We start from the raw sequence: 22,236 nt of genomic DNA, 5'->3' as shown, positions 1-22,236 counted from the left end.
TTGACAAATTAAAGTAGCAGAAAAAAAACCTCTGCTGTCTTATTTTCCTAATTTGCTCCTATAAACATTTACCCAAAGTAACCTTATTTCCAATAAACTAGATGGGAGAAAACTCATCAGTTTTTAAGTTTCATAAACTTAGAATAATGAATATTATTTGGTTTCTACGACCATGTTCAACCCAAATCATTTTGCTTCATATTTACTTCGGGTAGCTCAACAAGTCCTAATTGGCTGGAGTCTTGGGGGGGAGGACACCATCAATCAATTTGAAATAGGACCAATTTTCTAAAATGGTAACCTGGGATGGCTACATTGATCTACTGAAACCACAGGAACCCGTCAAGAACACCAAAGCTGGAGATAGTAAAATAGGAATCATAACAGGTTTTTGCATGTGGGTAACTTGTCAGATCTCAGAATAAAATGTCATACCGCTATGTGGAAAGTTGAACATAAATAAATGTTCTCATTTCTTTTGGAAAGAGAATCCAGAAATATTCTGAGAGAGGAAAAAGCCTTACCTGCCTGCCCTAGGGCCCACAGCCTCAGGCCTGAAAAAACAGAGATAAGTTAGAAAACAGAGAAAAGTAGGTAACTTCCTTTAACAAGTGATTCTGGCAAACTAGGAAGTCTTACTCATTAACAGAATCCCTTCCGTGGCTAACTTCCAAGAAATAGAATACTGGGACTAGGAATATGGCCCAGTGGTAAAATGCTCGCCTCATATACCTGGAGCCCTGGGTTCAATTCCTCAGCACCACATATGTAGAAAAAAGCCAGAAGTGGCACTGTGGCTCAAGAGGTAGAGTGCTACACTAGAGCAAAAAGAAGCCAGGGACAGTGCTCAGGCCCTGAGTCCAAGCCCTAGGACTGGCAAAAAAACAAAAAAACAGAAAATCACGAAATAGAATCCTGCCAGGCACCAATGGCTGGTGCCTGTAATCCTAGCTACCCAGGAGGCTGAGATCAAAGGAGTTAAGTTCGAAGCCAGTTCATGCAGGTAAGTCTGTGAGACGCCTATCTCCAACTAAACCAGAAGTGAAACTGTGCCTCAAAGAGTAGAGCACCGACCTTGAGCAAAAAAGCTCAGAGCAGCACCTAAGCCGCAAGTTCTATATTGAAATAAATAAAAGTACACACATCTCCAAGTGTTTCATATCCCTTATCCACTGAAATTCATTTCTTCTCAGAAAAAAACTTAATTTGATAGTAATGTACCTTTGTGGGTCACAAATGTAGGATGGGAATAATGTCCCCATGCTCAGCACAAGGTTGAAATGACAACTATGACAACTGAAGAAAAATCTTCGGTATATCTTCAGTATAAGTCCTATTTGAAATAATGGTTCCAATAGTATGTCCACTCAAATATGCACTCTTTAAACCAAATTCTGCCCCTCTGCTTCAATTCCGTAACAATGTTCTTAAGAACTACAATCTGAAGTTCCACTGAACCCTCTCAAATCAAATCAAATATACATTGCAGGCTGTATACACTAAAATATAAACAATGAATACTTTAGATGAGGAATATGAATTTCTCCTTCATGTAATAACAATGAATAAATACCACACTAAGTTTCATAGTTCATTTTTTTATTAGGGTTTTTTCCCCCTGGTAGGCAGTACACTTGGGAATTATACTGTACCAGGCATAAGATTTCTACCACAGGGTCATTTTGTATTCAGAATCCAATATAAATATTTCTAGTCAGACATTTCCATGGCTACAGATATTTGGTTGCTTGATTTATATGCATAGAAAGAAACAGTTGTCATAACTGTAAAAAGCAGTACTTAACAAGTACCTTTAAATGACTGGAAGTTTTCCTTTAATATTACAATACTGCTTATTGGCTTGGAAACTAGGTCACCCTACATGATATTTTGATTTTTCTTTTCCTCAAAGGCATCACAAGAATTTCACTCATTCTTTCATTATTTTTAGCCTTCTAGTTGAGTTAGGGACCATTTTATCAGAAATCATTTTAGCACTGTAATAATAATAATAACAATAATAATAATAAAAGGCTCTGTTAAGGGTAGATTATATACCATAATGATTTTCAGACTTCTTTTTATAAAAAAGGTATCTGAAGACTCTAAACAGGCACATGCATACTCAGAGTGAAGGGAACAAAACCTGGAGGAGACTGCCAATGCACAAAACTTCCTTCTGGTCCTCAATGCCTTCAAATAAATACAAATTTAGAAAGAAAGAGAGGAAGAAAGGATAGGATGGAAGTGAGGGAGGGAGGGAGGAAGGGGAGGGGAGGGGAGGGGAGAGGAGGGGAGAGGAGGGAAGGGAAAGGAAGGGAAAAGGAAAGCAGAAAAGCAGTCACTTCCACTTCTTGGAGAGCCTGTTTCCAGGAACTTCTTTGGCCTGAAGATCAGTCTTCCGTCTTCCGGGCCAGTCTGCAGAATGTCCAGTTGTGCTCCACTGTGTTCTCATTGGCCCGCTCGCTCATGTGATGCACCCGAGTGTTGCGGATTGTGAACCCTTGTTTTGTAATATATTCCATCAGGTGCACCCGGAGAGACACTTCCTGGTGATAATCACAAGGTCCAAACGTAAAGGAAACCTGGCAGTCTCTGGTGTCCATCATGTGCTTATTCCACTTGGTAAAATAATTGGAGATGCCTTCTAGTAAGGAATGGACCTTAGTGGTAATGGTTAACTGGGTAATGATGACAGCCACTGGATTGGAGTATTTAGAAAGCTTCCGAGTACTAGAGAGCTCCACAACCTCTTCAAAAGTATCCATAGGATACAAAGGCTTAGGGTCATTAAGACACTGAATCAAGGGCTCAATCTGGTAAAAATCTGCTTCTTTTCGAAGCAGGTCAAATTCCTTAAAATCCAGGGGTAGGGTCAGCTCTGAAGTTCTTAAGAAGTTGAGGACATATCGGAAGAGAGGCCCATCACGATCAATGAAGTAGTTGCCTTGAGGGTCTCGAGCTGTGGGGAAGTCTCCCCCAAACATAGCTCCAAGCATGGAATCTGGATAACGCGTCAGTGTAGTGAGGGACGTTGTATACAAGTGTCCACCTACATTTAATGTGACTGGGTCAGTCATCTGAAATTTTCAAAAACATCATCAGTCAGTCACCCCAGGTTTATAAAATTCGAACTTTGACAAGTAGAGAACATTAACAGTATCAACCAAAGCACAGGAGCCCTTCAGACACTACTAGAGATGGTAATCCTATCAGGCAAAGCAACTTTACTCTCAGTAATAGCCCATTCACATGAGGGGATCTAACACTTGCTTCCAATAAGACAAAAGAAGGATAAATCCAATCCTTTAAAGGTTTACTCAAAGATTAGAGAGCATGACCTCCAGAGCCATATAGTTTCAGGCCCAGATCTAGGGTCTTCAAGTCAGAATATACTATGGGAAAAGAAAAGATAAACTAAAGTATCATATATTGTTGTTTTGTTCTACTTAAGAACCTTTCATTTTTTAAACTCAATTTAACATAAGACAAAATAAAAATGATCTCATAAAGACAATTACTTCTAAACTTTCGTGTGTGTGTGTGTGTGTGTGTGTGTAGTTGGGCATCAAGCCTGAACTTTTGTGCTCAAGGCTAGTGCTCTACCAGTTTGAGCCACACTTCTGCTTCTGACTTTTTGGTGATTAATTGAAGACAGAGTCTCACAGATTTTCCTGTATCAGCTGGGTTCCAACCTTGATCCTCAGATCTCAGCCTCCTGAATAGTTAGGATTATAGGCATGAAGTACCCAGCTTCCTTAGCTTTTTTGCTCAAGGCTGGAACTCTACCACTTTGAGCCACACTTTCACTTGCAGCTTTTTTCTCTTTTTTTGGATGATTAGCCCAGGCTGGCTTTGAACCTTAATCCTCCGAGCACAGCTACCTGAGTAGCTAGGATTGTAAATGTGAGCCACAGACACAGGGGTCCTAGTAACTTTTTCATGGAAATAACAATTTTAAACACTAAGTTAAAATATACACTTTAGCTAACATAACCCAAAAGCTAATAGTGGCTTTAAATTTCATTATCTAATAGTATATTCACTTTTGCAACATTAATGTTGCAATCTGACCTTTAGAGAAGCAAGCTTCTCTAAATAACACATACCACTGGCTTTAAAGTTTATATTAAGAAAAAAAAAGTCTTCAGGTATTAGGCAAACAAAATATTTCCTACCAGAGAAAGAGAGAAATAAAGAGAGAGACAGGCACACCCAAACGAGCAAGTAGAACAAGAGGCACAGGCAGGTCTACAAGGAAGCTTTCTTATCCCTTTACCTTCCAAGAATTTTTTGAGCAAGATACTCCAAAGACCAAAAATCCTAGTATTGGGCTGGGGATATGGCCTAGTGGCAAGAGTGCCTGCCTTGGATACACGAGGCCCTAGGTTCGATTCCCCAGCACCACATATACAGAAAACGGCCAGAAGCGGTGCTGTGGCTCAAGCGGCAGAGTGCTAGCCTTGAGCGGGAAGAAGCCAGGGACAGTGCTCAGGCCCTGAGTCCAAGGCCCAGGACTGGCAAAAAAAAAAAAATCCTAGTATCCTTAAAGTAAGTGATTATAGAAAGTCACTTAACAAGCCAGGTACAAGTGGCTCATGCCTGTAATTCTACTTACTCAGGAGGCTGAGATCGCAATTCAAAGCCAGCCTAAGCAGGAAAGTCTGTGAGGCTCTCATCTCCAATTAACCACCAGAAAACTGGAAGTGAAACTGTGGCTCAACGTGGTAGAGCACTAGCCTTGAGCAAAAAGAGCTCAAGGACAGCACCCAGGCACTAAGTTCAAGGCCCACAACAACAACAAAAAGGTCACTTAACAGTCTGTATTCAGTAAAAGGCCAAAACAAACAAAAATGCCCCCAAATACATGCAAATAAATGGGAGGGGTAGTTTGCACAAATTCCTAATTTTTATCTGTACTTATTATACCTAGGATGCATAAAGAAAAAAGAAACAAAAGCAAGTTGCCAGCCTTCAAGTGAGCCATAAGAGCCACTCACCATATAGCCCCAGTCTCCATTATCCATCTGTTCCAGCGCTGGTCTCCAGGGGCCCAGATTCCAGGAAAACTTTGGAAGAAGAAAAGGATACATGATAGCACATGTAACTGTGAAAACTGAAAATAAAGCTTTTGCCACCCAACAGAAGAGGCCAAGTACCAAGTACTAAGAGCTACTCCAAAACTAGGCACTCAGGAGGCTCAAAGCCAGAGAATTACAAGTTTGAGGCCAGCCAAATGGTAAGAATTTGTCTCAGAAAACAAACACATACAAAACAAATAAAGAACAAACAAAAACCTGCAGTGGTGCAAAGATTTGAGAAGAAAACATCCCTCTTCTCCATGCTGATCTTCTGGAGCCCAGCAGGGATGGAGAAAGAACTCTCCAATACTTGGAAAGCATGCAGCAGCATAGGAAGTAAATTACTCAAATCTTAGGCTCTTCTCATCTAAAAATCCAATTTTAAGAATTTTTGTACAAAAACATCATGATTAACTTCTACAACTTACAGTGGTACAAACCCATTGGTCTTTAACAGAAAAGCCACTTACAGGAAAGGAAAAACTTCTCATCAGCATTTCAGCTCCATGAACTAAGTATCTCAGTAAAGGCATGTAACACCACAAATGTCCAAGACAAAGTCTTGGACATCAGAATAGTATTTATCTTAAAAAAAAAAAAACTAATTGTATTTCCATAATGCAGTATTTCTTTTTGTGTGTGTGCAATAGAACAAATGAAAAGCAATCAAATGAAAAACTATTGGATTGGAGGCAAAAGAATCTTAAAAGACTGGTCTGAGAGTCAACCAGCCAGTACTTGTAGACAGCAGCCTTAGGACAATGACAAATACCTATGTAGTAATGGTGCCAATTTGAATTTGTCTTGCTCCAAGAGCATTTCCAGTCTCCCAGCTACTGAACTCCCACCGGAGCCAGTTCCCCTATCACACACTTCATTCCCCAAAGCAATCTGCAAAGCAACCTGCAGAGTTAAACTTTAAAAGCTCTGGCAAGTGACGGTCAGAAACACATACTTGTCGCTATTCAGCCAGGAAAAGCATAGGCTTTTTTATGTGGTCTTTGAGCAAATGCACTTTCCCCACTTTTAGAAGAATCTGGCACACAATTCTCAGAACAAGCCCAGGCTACAGAAGATCACAAAGGCTCTTTCTCAAAAGGTCACTCAGGCATGTAGAGAACATTTGCATAGCACAGCATGGGCTGAAATCAGAGCCTGGAGCATCCATTTTCTCTACCTTGCAAATCCTTCAAAGCAAAACAAGCTAAAATGTGGAGCAGATGAGGTGCAGTCAGTTTTTATTCTTTACACTCAGCAGTTGGATGCAGATCGGCCTCCACATGCTACAGGCTAAGAAATGGAACAAATGTCAAACTCAGGGCTCTTGTGACAGCCTTCTATTCCTCTCACTTGCTTCACAAACAGAACCAAGAAATATGCTTTACCAGTGTGTCTCATCAGCCTCTGATTCAGTGCCTTAATAACAACAAATTAGTAGTGACTTAAAAGGTTATGCAAAAATTTTAGTAAATGCTCACCTTCAGTATTTTCCTATTACCCAATGTATTATTTCCTGAAAGCTTCAATAAACAATCATTTAATCAGTTCATTTTAGTTCCACTATGTTGGGAGGGAACACCTATGTGCAATGTGGACACACAGAAAAGGAAAGGTACAATGCCTGCCCTCAAGGGGCTTTTGCTCTACAGAAGAAGGAACACACAAAAACTGAAGAACAAAAGGAATCCCCAAGTGCTACAGATAGATGGACTGGCAGGGCCTGCAGGAGGAAGGTTCCAAATGGGAAAATGGAGAACTTCAAGGAAGGGCTCACTCAGAAGCAAATCTGCACAACCAGAGAGGGGACTCTAGAATTAAGAAACAATTTACCCAGCACATGAAAGCCTTTTATCCCCATCAACTAAAACAGTAGGCCCAGTATAGACTATAGTCCCCATTTTAGAGATGCAAAACAGACAAATAGGGTGGATTAGGTGACCTGCTCAAACTGCACAGCTAGGAAGTAAATTATTTGTTTACTATGGTTTAAAATCAGGGCCTTAAGCTCACAACTGGTGCTCTGTTTATTGAGCCTATCATCCAGCTCTTCTTTGTGGGGGTTATTTCGGAGATGAAGTCTTCTCAGGTTTTTCTGTCCAGACTAGCTTCAAATCTCTATCTTCCAGACCTCAGCCTCCTAAGAAGCTCAGATTACAGGTAGGTATGAGCCACCAGTGCCGGCCTAAACCTGAGTTTCTGATTCCTAGTCTACATCTTTCCATATCTCTCTTGGATAGAAACCAAAAGAACAGAATCCAAGAATTGAATAGAATTAACTTGAGACTTCCTACAGCTACCTATTATTATATTCACCTACTGAAAATTTTACTTTATAATAACTACCTAATCAAGCAATTATAATGGGTCTGTGAAGATTCCTTAAGAATAAAGAAAAATGGTGGGCACTTACTAGTGTTGTCTGGTTTCAAGTGGCATAAAGAATTCTAATTCAGGGGCTGGGAATATGGCCTAGTGGCAAGAGCGCCTGCCTTAGAAGCCCTGGGTTCGATTCCCAAGCACCACATATATAGAAAACAGCCAGAAGTGGCGCTGTGGCTCAAGTGGCAGAGTGCTAGCCTTGAGCAAAAAGAAGCCAGAGACAGTGCTCAGGACCTGAGTCCAAGGCCCAGGACTGGCAACAACAACAAAAAAAGAATTCTAATTCAGCCTAGAGGCTTATATCTACAATCCTAGCTTAGGGTTCAAGGTTCAAATCTAACCCAAGTAGAAAAGTCTATGAGATTCCAGCTCCAATTAACCAGCAAAAAGCTAGACTGGAGGCACGGCTCAAGTGGTAGAGTAATAGTTGTGAGCAGAAAGTCTCAAGAGTAAGAACACAAGGCCCTGGTACCAGCGCCAAAACAAAAGAACAACAACAACAAAAAAAACCAATCTATGAATTATCCAAATGGCCAATAAGAAATGGAAAACCTGGGCTGGGAATATGGCCTAGTGGCAAGAGTGCTTGCCTCCTACACATGAAGCTCTCGGTTCGATTCCCCAGCACCATATATATGAAAAACGGCCAGAAGGGGTGGCTGTGGCTCAGGTGGTAGAGTGCTAGCCTTGAGCGGGAAGAAGCCAGGGACAGTGCTCAGGCCCTGAGTCCAAGGCCCAGGACTGGCCAAAAAAAAAAAAAAAAAAGAAATGGAAAACCAAAGACAAAGGACAAATACCAATATTACAGTTGTCATGAAAGATATGTCCACCACTACTAATCCTTTTCCAACTTGTAAAAAAAAAAACAAAACAAGTTTTTGAGCAGCAATAAGTAAATTAGCAAAGTATCAGTGCCTTGCACATGCAATCCTAGCCACTCAGGAAACAGAGATCTGAGAATCACAACTCAAAGCTAGCCAGAGCAGGAAACTCCATGAGAATCTTATCGTCAATTAACTACCAAAAAACAAAAAGCCAGAAGTGGAGCTGTGGCTCAAGTAGTAGAGCACTAACCTTGAGCAAAAAACTTCAGGAATAGCACCCAAGCCCTGAGTTCAAGCCCCAGGATTGGCACAATGCACACACACACACACACACACACACACACACACACACACAGAAAGTGAATTAGATGAGACTCCGAAAACTGCTCCACAGCAAAAGCTGAGACTTTAGCACAAAGACCATAATGAAAGGTCAAGGTTAGTAATTCAGGAAAGCAATTACCTGCTCTACATGTGCCTTTGGCACACCAAAGCTTTCTTGTGCATGTATATAAGATGTCAAAATAAACTGAAGTCACTACTAGTCACTTCCATTAACAATGACGAAACAATCTAAAGAGATCAAATTGTTTATTAGTAATCTCAAAGATAAAAAAAAGAATTAGTTTAAATTGTATCTTTTTACTCCTTGCTTCTAAACATCTTCTGTAGAAATTCTTGGACACAACAACAACAAAAATAAATAAATGGCAGAAAGGGTTCCTGATTCTAAATGTATGACCACTGGGAACATCTCAGACAGTGCAAATGAATGAAAACATAATCCAAAAGAATTTGGATTTCTTCTACTAAGTTTCTTCTACTAAATCATTTCCCAGCGCTGCTAACAATTAGAAAATGATTCATTTCCTTTTCATCTTTGGTCTCTCCTGGCCCAGTCTCCAGTGGAGGGCTTTAAAGAAAACTTTACATGACCACAATTCAGGCAGCAGAGGGAAGACCTGCAAATGGGCCTACTTTACTTGAAGGAAAAGAAACATCTAACATTTCAGAGAATTCGTGAGGAATGGAGTTTATGAGGGCAACATATTTTTTAAATCCTTTAAAATTCCTTTCCTTACTAAATATCACTTAAAGAGGCAGTGAATGTAACTGAGCACCATTATGAACTTCAAAGGTTTTCTAACCTTGTAAAATCAGTTCACCTGAAAAGATCTGAAATTTGACGCAAATAAGATTCTTGTCACAGCACTGGAAATTCATGTGTTTAAGCTTCAAAGGTTACTGAGGTGGCTGGGGATATGGCCTAGTGGCAAGTGCTTGCCTGGTATACATGAGGCCCTGGGTTTGATTCCTCAGCACCACATATACAGAAAATGGCCAGAAGTGGCGCTGTGGCTCAAGTGGCAGAGTGCTAGCCTTGAGCAAAAAAGAAGCCAGGGACAGTGCTAAGGCCCTGAGTTCACGGCCTAGGACTGGCCAAAAAAAAAGGTTACTGAGGCTAATATATAAATTCTGATAGTATGTTAGATAATTAAAGACACATTAAAGGATGCACATGTTGAAGAGTGTGCCAATGATCAAGAGGTGTTGTTTTCATAAACTGCTTAAAAATAATAGAAATAGGGGCTGGGGATATGGCCTAGTGGCAAGAGAGCTTGCCTCGTATACATGAGGCCCTGGGTTCGATTCCCCAGCACCACATATACAGAAAACAGCCAGAAGTGGCGCTGTGGCTCAAGTGGCAGAGTGCTAGCCTTGAGCAAAAAGGAAGCCAGGGACAGTGCTCAGGCCCTGAGTCCAAAGCCCAGGACTGGCCAAAAAAAAAAAAAAATAATAATAATAGAAATAAAATTAAAGAGCGATGAAACAAAATAAAACCTATTACCTGAAAAAAGAATCCACAATACTTAGAAGAAATTACAAGTTTTCTAAAGTAGAAAATCTGAAGGATGTACAATCCTTCCAATTAAGTCAATTAAAATTAAATACTTAAAAAATAACCTAAGAATCCCTAAATTCCATCTTCCTCACCACCAAAGAACTTATGGATAGTGACAAACTAACACAAGTAGTCAAGAGTTTTATCATTTTTGCTATAGACTAAGAATCAATATTACTTTATAACAACCTACACATGGCAATGGAAATCTCCAAATCTGAACAAGTAAAAATAAAACCTACTGACTACTCTTCCCAGTGATTCCATGTAACCTTTAAAATGCCTTTATACTGAAACCTTTGTGCCTGGCATTCTGAAAAGGAGTCAATAAATTCTCTCCATCTATACTTACCTTCAAAATTGCCTTTGTACTGAGTTTCTCTGTTCTTGAACCGTGGGAGTTTGAAAGTGAAACACTTTTTATAGAAACTAGTTCAGCCACATCTAAAGGAGTAGTTGGGGTTAATATTCACATACAGGCCAGCACAAATAGCCAGGCAGACAAGGATAATGTAATTATAATGCTAGAGTATCCTTAACTACACTGCTGCAGAAATGGGTCCTCTTTTTAAAAATAAATAATTCTTTTCATTCCCCTCTCTCATCCATATTGTCTAGAAGAAAAGTTATAGATTGAAAAATGACCTTCAATGTCAAAAAGACAACCATCACAAAATCTTAAAATTCCTCTTCCCTTCAGTTTCCATGCTCAAAGTAAGCACACCACTGAAACACAACATAAGAACAGAACCCAGCCCATGGGGTGACAGATGTAGAATAGGGTTCTAAAGTCACATGCAGGCTTCAGAGTGCAAAGGAGAGAGACTAGGACTGGGGTAGAAAAAATAAAAACAGTATCCCAATTCTGCATCCTTCCTAGTTAGGAGACTCAAGTAAACCACTCCTCTTTGGGGGAAATGGAGAAAAGAGCAAAATGATGACTATAAAACAAGTACTAGACGAATGTGAAAATACCTGTAGCAATAACATACACAAAATTTTGACTGAAAAACCGAACAAGAATGAAGGAATCCTCCCCTCCATGTGCTCCCAATCTCACAGGTCCTCCTTTCCCAGGACCACCACCCCCAAGGGAGAACCGGTAACACAGCTCTCCAAGCCTCACCCTTGAGTGCTTACTTCAGAACTTCTGTAAGCATGACTCAGGATGGTCGAGTCCAAACAAATTTCTCCACTCCATAGACCCCAAATATCAAAATCCAATATCCACTGGGGTACTTATAAGATTTCTCCTGAGACTCCTTTTTGTAGTAAGGCTTGAACTACAATTTACGAAAATTCAAATGGTAAAACTTAGCAACAGCATTTATAGCAAGCCTGGCTGCTCAACCCTTCTGAGGCATTAAAAAAAAAAAAAATCAAGCCTCTGGAAGGACTGGTAGTTTTCAATTAACTAATCCTCCCAGCTCTGCTCACAATAAGCTTATTTCCCTTTTCCTAGCTACACATTTGTTCATTTCAAAACATCTCAGTCTTGGCCTCAGGCCGGTGCTATTCCAGGATCATTCATGTAACTGAGGGGCATTCGTGACAGCAAAAAAAAAGCAACAACCTGCATATGGCAGGGGAGTGGGGGGTGGGGGGGAGATATGGAGGGGACAGATGCCAGGGCTGCTGCCCATCCATTCTCGGTTAGACGAGGTCTTCCCAAGTGTATTTACTTCTCAAACCTCTTCCACAGCAAAGTCCTGCAAACTAACTGGATGGCAAGAGTGGCCTTGCAGAACAGAAACACCGTAACTTTAGCAGAAGATCTAACCACGACCTCGGTCACGTTTCCCTTCCCCGTCCCACCCCCGGGGCAGGCTCCTCCGTGGCCAGCCCAGCAGGTGCTGCAGGCGGGGGCTCCCCACAGCCACGGCCGTCGATCGCCCCTGACATCGGCATTAAAAGTGCCACCACGGACATCAATCTGCAAAAGCTGAGTGTCTCTCCCGGGGCAGGGAAAGGGGCGGGGGGGGCGGGGAGGACCAAAGGGAGGCAAGGGCTCCGAAGCCTTGCGGGGCGCTGTAAACTAGGGCAAGCGGTGGCTAATTAGCGCCACCAAGAAGAAAGGAAGAAAATCATTTTCCAGCAGACCCCACGCGTCCCCGTCCGGGCCGCGCTCTGCGGTTGCCCTGTAAGCGAAGCCCCGAAGCCGCCTGGTCTCGGCGCCGGGGCGGACGATGCTCCGGGCCCGGACAAGGGTGGCGCACCGGAGCCCCGAACCCCGGCCTGCGGGGCCGCGCGTCCCGCCGGAACGTCCGCTCAGGCCGATCCGAGGGCAGCCCCGCCGCGGACTCGTGCCAGCCCCGGGGCGCGCGGCCCGGGCTCCCGCGGCCCCTCCGCGCGCCCCCGCCCGGCCCGGCCCGCCCTCGGCCCGGGCCGCACGCCTCGGCCGCCCGGCCCTCCCGAGCCCCGGCCCCACACGTCCGCGCCCGCCCGACTCACTGCGCGGCCGCTGGACCAGGAGAAGCTGGCGGCCGGAGGGCGCGAGCGCGGGGACGAGCGAGCCCGCGCCCGGCAGCGGCGGCGGCGGCGGCGGAGGGGACGACTGAGCTCGCGCCCGGAGTTGCGGATCCAGCAGCCCGCGCCGGGCGGCGCCTTCCCAGCAGAGTCCCCGGCGCCACGAGCGCGGGCGCCCCCTACCGGCGGCGAGGCGCAAGAGGCCGGGGAGCCGGGAGTCCTGGGAAATGCTGCGGGCGCTGCCTGAGTGGCGCGGACCAGCCTGTCTCTACCGCAGCCCCGAAGCTCCGCCCCGAAGGCCCAGTTCCGCCCCAGGCCCCGCCCCCTCAATCCCCGCCCCCGCCTGCAGTCTGGGGTCCTCCCAGCCCCGCGGCGGGACCTTCCCGGGTCCTCGGGGCAGGCTTGCACCAGATGTTTCTTCTCAGCCAATCCACAGACTTCTGTGTGCCAGGCCTGGAGAAGTTCAGCGGCCACCAAGACCAAAGCGGGTCCCTAGATCCAGACCCAGACCCAGCGTAGACAGAATAACAAGCTTCTAGATGTTGGGAGGGGCAGAAGCAGACTTTGGTGGAGAATAATTCATACTCAGTGGACAAGGAAGACCTGGAGACCGGGCCTAAAGCCAGAGCTACTCCTGGCTTTCAGAAAGCCCCTAAGGCCACCTCTCCAGCCTACCAGGCCAGTGAAGATCTGCCAGATGGGGAGACAGAGCCAGCTTCAGAAAAGAAAATGACCTGTGCAAAGGATTTGAGTGAGGCTCCAAGCAGATCTGTCCAAGACCGGGCTGGCAGGGATACTGTTGCCACTGCAGCAAAGAGAACAAGGCTGCAGGGGGGTGACCTAAAGCCTCCAGGCGTAGAGCTGTGCCAAATTCCACTCATTTCCACCTAGCTAGCTTGCTGTCCCCTTCCAGATGGGCCCAGTCACCGGGAGTTGCTTTTGCCATTTTCCCTTCTTTACTAAGTGCCCTTACCTGCGGTTGCCCTTAGAAACTCACCTGGCTTTCATGTCCACACGTGTGCAAGCAGGGGCTCAGGATGAATTTTTATTGATAAGATTATAGCTAATATTTGTTTGGTTTTGTTTTTTGCCAGTCCTGGGCCTTGGACTCAGGGCCTGAGCACTGTCCCTGGCTTCTTTTTGCTCAAGGCTAGCACTCTGCCACTTGAGCCACAGTGTCACTTCTGGCAGTTTTCTGTATATGTGGTGCTGGGGAATCGAACCCAAGGCTTCATGTATTAGAGACAAGCACTCTTGCCACTAGGCCATATCCCCAGCCCCAGATTATAGCTAATATTTGGTTTTTGTCCATAAACTCAAATTGGTAGGTTAAATACATGCTTCATTGACATTACTGAATGCCACTGTTATAATAATATGCTCACAAAAACTAGGTGAGGACACAGAAATGTATGTGAAGATACCTAGTGTTCCTGGAAATATACAGAAGTATTAGTGAATGTTCCTGTGTTAGTATTATTTTTTTTTTCTGGCAGTACTAGGGTCTCCACTTGCTTGGCTTGCATTTGACCCATGCCTCCAACCCTGCTTTTTGATGGTTAGTTTGGAGATGGAGTTGCATGGACTTGGAACCATAATCCTCAAGATCTCAGTCTCCTGAGTAGCTACAATTACAGGTATGAGTCACCAATGCCTGGCTGCCTTATCACTTCTTAATGGTCTAGACTTTGATTTCTAGAATATGTGGATATTGACTTTATGATCAGAAAAATGTAATATGCTTGGGGATCTTTGTTTTTGTCATACTGGTGACTGAACCCAGAACCTTACAAACTCAGCATGTTTTATCTACTGAACTAAAACACTGGCCCGACCAAGAGTTTTATTTTTTACAGCATGACAACATAGAAATTATCCAAGACTCAGCTCTTCAGGATTTAGTGCCACTAAAAGTCCAGAATTGCCTCTGGTGTGTGTGTGTGTGTGTGTACACTTGCATGCACGTGTGCATGCCAGTCCAGGGACACTGTCCCTGAGCTTGTTTGCTCAAGGCCAGTGTTCTGCCACTTGAGCCACTGCTCCTCTATTTCTGGCTTCTTGATGTTTTGAGATAATTAGAGTCTCGCAGACATACTCAGATCTCAGCCTCCTGAGTAGCTGGGATTTCACATGTAAGACCCTGGCACCCAGCTGACTCACTGGTATTCTTTGGAGAGTCACCCGGCTTCGGAAGAGTTTGGTTTCCCCAGATAAAGACTGACCGAAGTAACTACAGTTTTGTCTGACTGATTTCTGGATAAAGTTTTTATCAGTACTGTTAACTATTTTCAAACTCAAACATTCCAAAACTTACCAAATGTAGTTGTTTGTTTTGTTTTTTGCTTTGTTTTGTTTTGCCAGTCCTGTTCCTTAGACTCAGGGCCTGAGCACTGTCCCTGGCTTCTTTTTGCTCAAGGCTAGCACTCTGCCACTTGAGCCACAGAACCACTTCTGGCCTTTTCTATATATGTGGTGCTGAAGAATTGAACCCAGGGCTTCATGTATACGAGACAAGCACTCTTGCCACTAGGCTATCTTCCCAGCCCCATGTAGTCGGTTTTGTATCGTAACTTACATTTAGCAAACTTCATGATTCCTTTTTAGTACTAATAAGCCTCTTGAACTTAGTTTAGTATGTAAATAATCAGTGTGCAAGTGCAAGTCATACCAGTTTGAATTTCCTGTCCAGTTGTATTTTCTCATGTGTGTGTGTGTGTGTGTGTGTGTGTGTGTGTGTGTGTGTCCATAATGGGGTTTCAATTCCCTTAGCTTTTCTACTCTAGGCTGGCATTCTACCACTTGAGCCACACCTCTACTTCCTTTTTTTCTTCCTAGCTTCTCTATGCTGACTGAAGCCCCTGCAGTCTTGAATAGCACTGGTAATGAGGGGCATTTCAATCTTGTTCTTTACTGCTTCTAACCATCTTACTATTAAGTACAATATTTGTTATAGATTTTTTTTTTTTGGCCAGTCCTGGGCCTTGAGCTCAGGACCTGAGCACTGTCCCTGGCCTCTTTTTGCTCAAGGCTAGCACTCTACCACTTGAGCCACAGCACTACTTCTGGCTTTTTCTATATGTGTGGTGCTGAGGAGTTGAACCCAGGGCTTCATGCATGCGAGGCAAGCACTCTACCATTAGGCCATATTCCCAGCACCCTTGTTATAAATTTTGATCAATCAATCTTTATCAGGGTTAGGAAGCATTGTTCTACTCTGCTAGGAATGTGCTGAATTTTTATCAAATGTGGAATCCCCCTTCAATGTAATGAATTACAAATGGATTTTATTATAAAACCATCTATATAATAACCATTCCTGAGGTTGTTCCTTTTTTTCAGTTATTACTGGATTCCATTTGCTAATATTTTATTTAGGATTTTACTTACATATTTATGAATAAGATAGGTCTACCATTTTTCTAAGTTATTCTCTTCTTCTGTGCTTTAGCTACCAAAGTTATCTCTTAAACCAAAAAATGAAACTAGCTGTGTGTGGTAGTGCACATCTGTAATCCCAGCACAAGGGAAGTAGAGGTAGGAGGATACCGAGTTTGATACCAGCTTGAGTTACATAGCCAGACCATGTTTCAAAAAGCAAAATGAGTGGGAGGAAAAATGAGGGAGTAGGTAACAAGTTTGATAATAAATATACTCATTGCCTTATGTAGGAAACTGTAACCACTTTGTACAGCACTTTGACAATAAATAATGTTTTTTTAAAAAAGCAAAATGAGCCAGGCACTGGTGCTTCATGCCTATAATCCTAACTACTTAGAAGGCTGAGATTTGAGAACTGCAGTTTGAAGCCAGCCTAGGGAGGAAAATCCGTGAGACTACTATCATTTAACCACTAAAAAGCTAGAAGTGGAGCTGTGTCTCAGGTGGCAGAGTACTAGCCTTGAGTGCTAAAGCTCAGAAACAGCACCCCCTGGGTTCAAGCTCTAGGACTGACGATTTTTATGATAGAACAATATTTACTAGAGAAGCTTCCCTTAAACTGGAATTTTCTGTAGCTTGACTGTTCCATAGAACTCTCCTGCAAACACCTGGATCTCATTTGGGGGAGCTGAGGGCAGAGTGACACTGGAAGCTATTTTACTCCGTAGAGCTCATGGTCGCCAACTCATAGGGACCAGCTTGTGCTTCGCAACTCTCTCCTGATTCCCCTGCATCTCTGGGCCTCTCTTCCCAGGTGGACTGCAAGTCTGAAGGCTCCACGAGATTGCTTGCATGATCCTTGTCTGCCAAGGCTGACAAGGAGTGAACCAGACTGGCCTGGGATGAGTTCTTCTTATGGCGGCTACTGTGTGGGCATCAGGATAAGTGCTGGGTGGGCCACAGGAAGCTGTGAGGAAACTGCTGTGAATTAAGACTGGAGTTCCCCATTGTCCTCTTCACAGCAGGCTGGTGGTGCTTACTTCCCATGGTGACCATTGCTTCTTCACTGGGAGCTGCCAGGCTCCTTCCTCTACTGCTTGTGGACTTACCTGCATTGCACAGTCTTCTTTTAAGACAGTTGAGGAACTCTGCCTCCCATCCAGGTGATTCCCTGTCTGGATTCTGGATCCATCCTCATCTCTTATCTTCTAGCCTATGCTCTCAAGCTCTCTCTCCCCCCCCCCCCCCCATCATCAGATAAGCCTCAGGACTGTGACATTGAACAATGTTCACATTCAGTGTCTCTTCTCTTTCCTCTGTTGCTGGGTTATCTCCCTTCTTCTATCACCCCAACCCACTTTCAACCTAGCCTCAGAACTCACCTCCCTACCTGAATTGGTCTTGCTAGGGGCACCAGGACTTCCCTTGGTGCTGAGCAGAGATTCCTCAGAACTCTGTGTGCCAGGCTTTGGCCCATACCTCCTGAAGAAGTCTTTTGCCGTAGCCTTCTGGATACCATGTTCTCCTCCTTCCTCTGCAGTGCCTCTCTCAGACTCAGGGAGATGTCTTTCCCACCCTTTATGCCCAACCCAGTTTTTGTCCAACACCATCCTGTCATCTCTCTCTCCCCTTCCCTGTGGACTGCCTGGACCATCACTCTGGATACCATGCCAGTCTCTAAGCAAAGGTTCTCAGATCCATACCTCCAGCCCCACACCCTCTCCTGGCTTCCAGGGGTACAGACACCGAATATTCTGTGGTCTGACTGTGACAGTCCCTGCCTTTCATCCTCTGAAACAGATATCCATGGTAACAAATCACCCCCAGAATGTAGGTGTTTACAATATACATTTATTATCATCTACTTTCTGTGGGTCATGGATTTGGAAGTAGCTTGGAGTCCAGCTATCCCCAGGGGCTGTAGTCCTCAAAGGGCTGAGATTTCACCTCCAAGTTCATCCACATGGCTTTTCCCATAAGGCACTAATTTCCTCATATTAGCCTCTCCTGACAAATGATAGCTGACATCCCTAGAGCAAGGGATGGAAGCCAAAAGCCACTTTGTCTTTATAAGCTAACCTTGAAAGTGATAGATACATATGGTCTCACAAACCAACCCTACTACAGTGTAGAAAGGGTGGGCACCGGAGGGCAGGCAGCACAGAGGTGTTTGCTACACCCTCCCTGTAACACAAGGGCTTTGCCATCTCACTGGACAGATGAGAAGACTTAACAAGAAAGATGAAGTCATTGACCAGGGCTAAGTGTGGGCGAGATGTGCATACAGCTCTCTGGCTCCACATGGTTTCCTCCTCCCTCACAGCCCACTGTCCCATAGTCTACCACCAACCTCCTTACCCTCGACATATGCAAACCAGAACTTTCTTCCACCACCCCCAAACCTCCCAAGTCCTTAGCTCAGCTCTGCAAATGGCGCCACCATCCTCCATCTGCCCAAACCAACAGCTTTGAGTCATCGTGCTCCTCCCTCCCCCTCACTTCCTAGTGCCAGGAAACCCAGGCTTGCCAAGTCTTCCCCCTCAGTGCAGCCTGGATCCATTCCTCCTTCTCCCTCTTCCTCCTCACCACCATCATGCTAGGCTGGGCCATCAATGTGTCCGTTCTGGACATCTGGAGCAGCTCTCTCACTGGTCTCTCTCATTCTCTGTTCCCATGCCACCCATCTGTCCTCCTCTCCCCAGCATATCACGTCAGAGAGCACAGAGCTGCTCTCTACTCCTGCATGGGCTCTTACCTTCAGGATCCAGTCCAAAGTCCTATCCAGCCACCTCTCTTGGCTCTTTTTACCATCCCCCTGAGCTCCCAGTCTCCCAGGCCACATGTCAGTTCCTGGGACCTGTCACCCATTTTTCACCTCAGGGCTTTCTGTTATGCTGTGCCTGGAACAACCATCTCCCAGCCCTTGGATGCCTGTATCACTCAAGCATCTCCTCCTTAGGAAGGCTTTTGCTGACTCTCCAACTATGACGCTTACAGGACCTGCTCTTCCTGCTCCCCACCTCCTTGCTTCTCAGCTGGCCTGTGAGCTCCCAGGAGGTAGGGGCTACATCTGTATAGCTCCTAACAGCACCCTAAAAGAAGAATGGGGCCACATATTGTACCTGACACTAGCACAGATCCCTGTTAGTTCAGGGTTTTCTAATTCCTTCCCTCTTTTCCACCACACTGAATGGACAGTGGTCAGTTCCTTAGAAGAATCACAGCACCTGTTATCTCCAGTTCTTTGTGCATGCTGTTCCCCAGGAAGGTATGCCTTTCCCTTTGATCATCAACTATTTCCAACATGTCCATTTATCAACAATTTACATTATCAGAAACAGTAAATGAGGAGGGGATGCTCTGTTAAATGTAGAGTTCAAATAGACAATGATGTTTTAGTATAGGTGTGTCCCAAGCACTGCATTAAATGCAAGCATCTTGTGATTTATCTGGCAACACATCGGGAACCAGCACCACCTTCTATCCTCCTCCTTCTGGCCTCCAAATTAATGATTTAATCCAGTGCAATGGTGGCTGAGATTTAGAGGGAGATGGAGCGATGTAACCTGGCCTCCAATACTACTCCATTAACTTTGATCAACCACTTGCTTCTGCTTGCTCCATTGGGCAGGAATACTCTGGTTTTGTTTTCTCTCTCTCTCTCTCTCTCTCTCTCTCTCTCTGTGCACATGCACGCACATATGTACACACACACACACACAGACACACAGACACACACACACACACCTCCATTTCTGATGACTTTTTTCCTGATTAATTGGGGACCAAAGTTTCATAGGACTGGGCTGGGAATATGGCCTAGTGGCAAGAGTGCTTGTCTCGTATACATGAAGCCCTGGGTTCGATTCCTCAGCACCACATATATAGAAAAAGCCAGAAGTGGTGCTGTGGCTCGAGTGGCAGAGTGCTAGCCTTGAGCAAAAAGAAGCCAGGGACAGTGCTCAGGCCCTGAGTCCAAGCCCCAGGACTGGCACCAAAAAAAAAAAAAAAAGTTTCACAGGACTTCCTTGACCAGGCTGGCTTGAAACCATGATCCTCAGATCTCAGCCTCCAGAATCAGGCATGAATCACTGGTGGAGAACTCTCCCTGTGTTTTGAAATTGCCCATGGCCACCTAAATCTGACAGAGAGGACTGTGTCTCAGTCTTCATTTGGAGACTTGTTCACCTAGAACAACACTGCACACCATAGATGCTCAGGACTATATAGTAAAGAAATGAAAGAACAATGATGATAAACAAGTTCACCAGCCAGGCAAAAAAACAGCTGCAAGGATGCCATAAATGCCCTGCATGATTGCCTGCAATGGGAAGCCCCCCTCCCACTCTACCTCTGCTCCAGCTTTGCCATTACAATTTAGCACCCCCTTAGTCTCTTTGTTCTCCTCCACCCCAGCCTCAGAGCATCTAGATTATGGTGAAGCAGGAGTGCAACAAGAAACACTGAGTCCCATTGGGGGTTTCTAAAACAGCCTCTTTATCCAGCAGCATGGGAGCCCCTGTGCAGAGCAAGGTGGGAATCAGCTTGGGTCAACCATGGAGAGCTCTGAGGATGCTCCAGGAAGGGAGGTACCCAAAAAGGCAAAGAGGGAAGGTGGTGGTGGTGGTGGTGGTGGTGGTGGTGGTGTATGTGTGTGTGTGTGAGAGAGAGAGAGAGAGAGAGAGAGAGAGAGAGAGCACTACTGTGGAAGTTCAAGCCCATAGTTGGCCACTCATATTACCTTCCACGACTCCTCCAAAGCTTGGGGTGGTCCCTGGGGATCCCAGGAGATGAAGACCCTAAGACAGCTCATTGTGTGGATTCTCTGGCCCCAAGACTACATAGCAGTGTGGAGCCTTCCTCTCATGACATTAGGACAGTTAAAGGGCTGGTGAGTGGGTCACCAGCTCTGCTTTGCAGCCCTTGGTTGGTTCTGTCTCTGTCTCTCTGCTTCTGTGTATGTGTGTGCATGAGTGTATATTCTCCTAAGTCCCCTTTGTTCCTGGTGTGCTTGATGTCACTGGCTTGTTTGTTTGGGGCTTACAAATGGCCCTCCCTGGCTGCCCCAGTAAATTCCTAAGCAGCCCTTTTCTCTTTCCGGCCCTGCCCATGTCCCCAGTCACTGCTAGGGCAGATGTGACCCAGCAGGCTGCAGCCTCCAGCACCTCCCCTACCTCCAGCCAAGGAGACGCTTAGGTGTTTGAAGAGTGCTCTACCTTTTTATAAGGTTTCTAATTACCTGCTGCTTCTGGGCCTTCTCTTTAATCAGCTTCCAGAGCTCAGCTGGGAGCTCTGGATCCTGGGGAAGGAATCTGGTTCCTAACCAGCGCTAAGAGGAAGGCCTGAGGGGCCTTGGATTTCACTGTCCTCTTCAGCATGGGTCTCCGTAATTACAGAGAATGAATCGGACATTGGATCCAGAACATCCTGGCTTTGGTCTTTAGCTCCAAGAATGTCTCCGTGTGCTGCCTATGAAATGTTTACTGACCCTGAGAGGCATTCTGTGTCACCTGGGAGTAAAGCTGCCTGACTACAGCATTGGTATCTGGCCTACAAAAGGCTTGCATGCATTCTAGCTTCTGAGTATTATTTTCCCTGAGTGCCCAGTGCCCTACACATGTGTCAGTAATGTATTCCAGGCTTTGGTTTGCCCTCCTTCCCCATTCCTAAGCCAAACCACTTCCCCTGCACATGTTCTCTAGTTTAGCAAGAATGTTCACTTTCTAAGTGAAAGTGAACTAGTGACTCATACCTGTAATCCTAGCAACTCAGGAGGCTGAGATCTGAGGACTGTGGTTCAAAACCACCCCAGGAGAAAAGTCTGGGATATATCACCAATTAACCACCAAAAGGCCAGAAATGGAACTGTGACTCAAATAGTGGAGGGCTAGTTTTGAGCAAAAAGCTATGGGACAGTGTCCTGAGTTCAAGCCCTAGGACCAGTGCATGCGCGGACCTGTTCTTGTCTAATCTTCTTAGCCTCTTCCAGACTTCATCTACCTAGGTACCAGAGCATCCTCTCCTTTCCACACTTCTTCCACCTGGTACCCTCCACCCCACCTTTCATTCAGTGAGGTCTACCCACCTCAAATACATTGCTGGCAGTTCTGTGTGATTGTGTGAAGCAAGGTTGTTGTGATGGAGTTCAGAACATGCTACTCCAATATATGGCACATTGACATGGTGAATATCTTACACTGAAGGA

At 44.9% G+C, this 22,236-nt stretch overlaps 1 protein-coding gene across 4 annotated transcripts in view; it reads right to left on the bottom strand.

The window, feature by feature from the left end:
- Window positions 1-1,582: 1,582 nt before the first annotated feature.
- Kctd6 (potassium channel tetramerization domain containing 6) overlaps window positions 1,583-22,236 on the bottom strand; it is a 31,997-nt gene continuing 11,343 nt past the window's right edge. Inside the window, exons 1-3 of one of the 4 annotated variants that reach the window (XM_048356050.1) lie at window positions 12,639-12,786; window positions 5,001-5,069; window positions 1,583-3,080 (exon numbers count right to left, since the gene is read on the bottom strand). In XM_048356050.1, coding sequence (XP_048212007.1) covers window positions 2,394-3,080; window positions 5,001-5,027 — 714 coding nt within the window. In that variant the 5' untranslated portion in view covers window positions 5,028-5,069; window positions 12,639-12,786 and the 3' untranslated portion in view covers window positions 1,583-2,393. Of the gene's footprint in view, window positions 3,081-5,000; window positions 5,363-10,539; window positions 11,770-12,638; window positions 12,787-22,236 lie in introns of those variants that run through there. The other 3 variants (XM_048356051.1, XM_048356052.1, XM_048356049.1) reach the window with 3 other exon arrangements.

The sequence above is a fragment of the Perognathus longimembris genome, chromosome 10 (genome assembly GCF_023159225.1).
Source record: "Perognathus longimembris pacificus isolate PPM17 chromosome 10, ASM2315922v1, whole genome shotgun sequence".
NCBI lineage: Eukaryota > Metazoa > Chordata > Mammalia > Rodentia > Heteromyidae > Perognathus > Perognathus longimembris.
The sequence above is the reverse complement of the archived record's forward strand: the minus strand, read 5'-3'. Positions and strand labels throughout refer to the sequence as shown.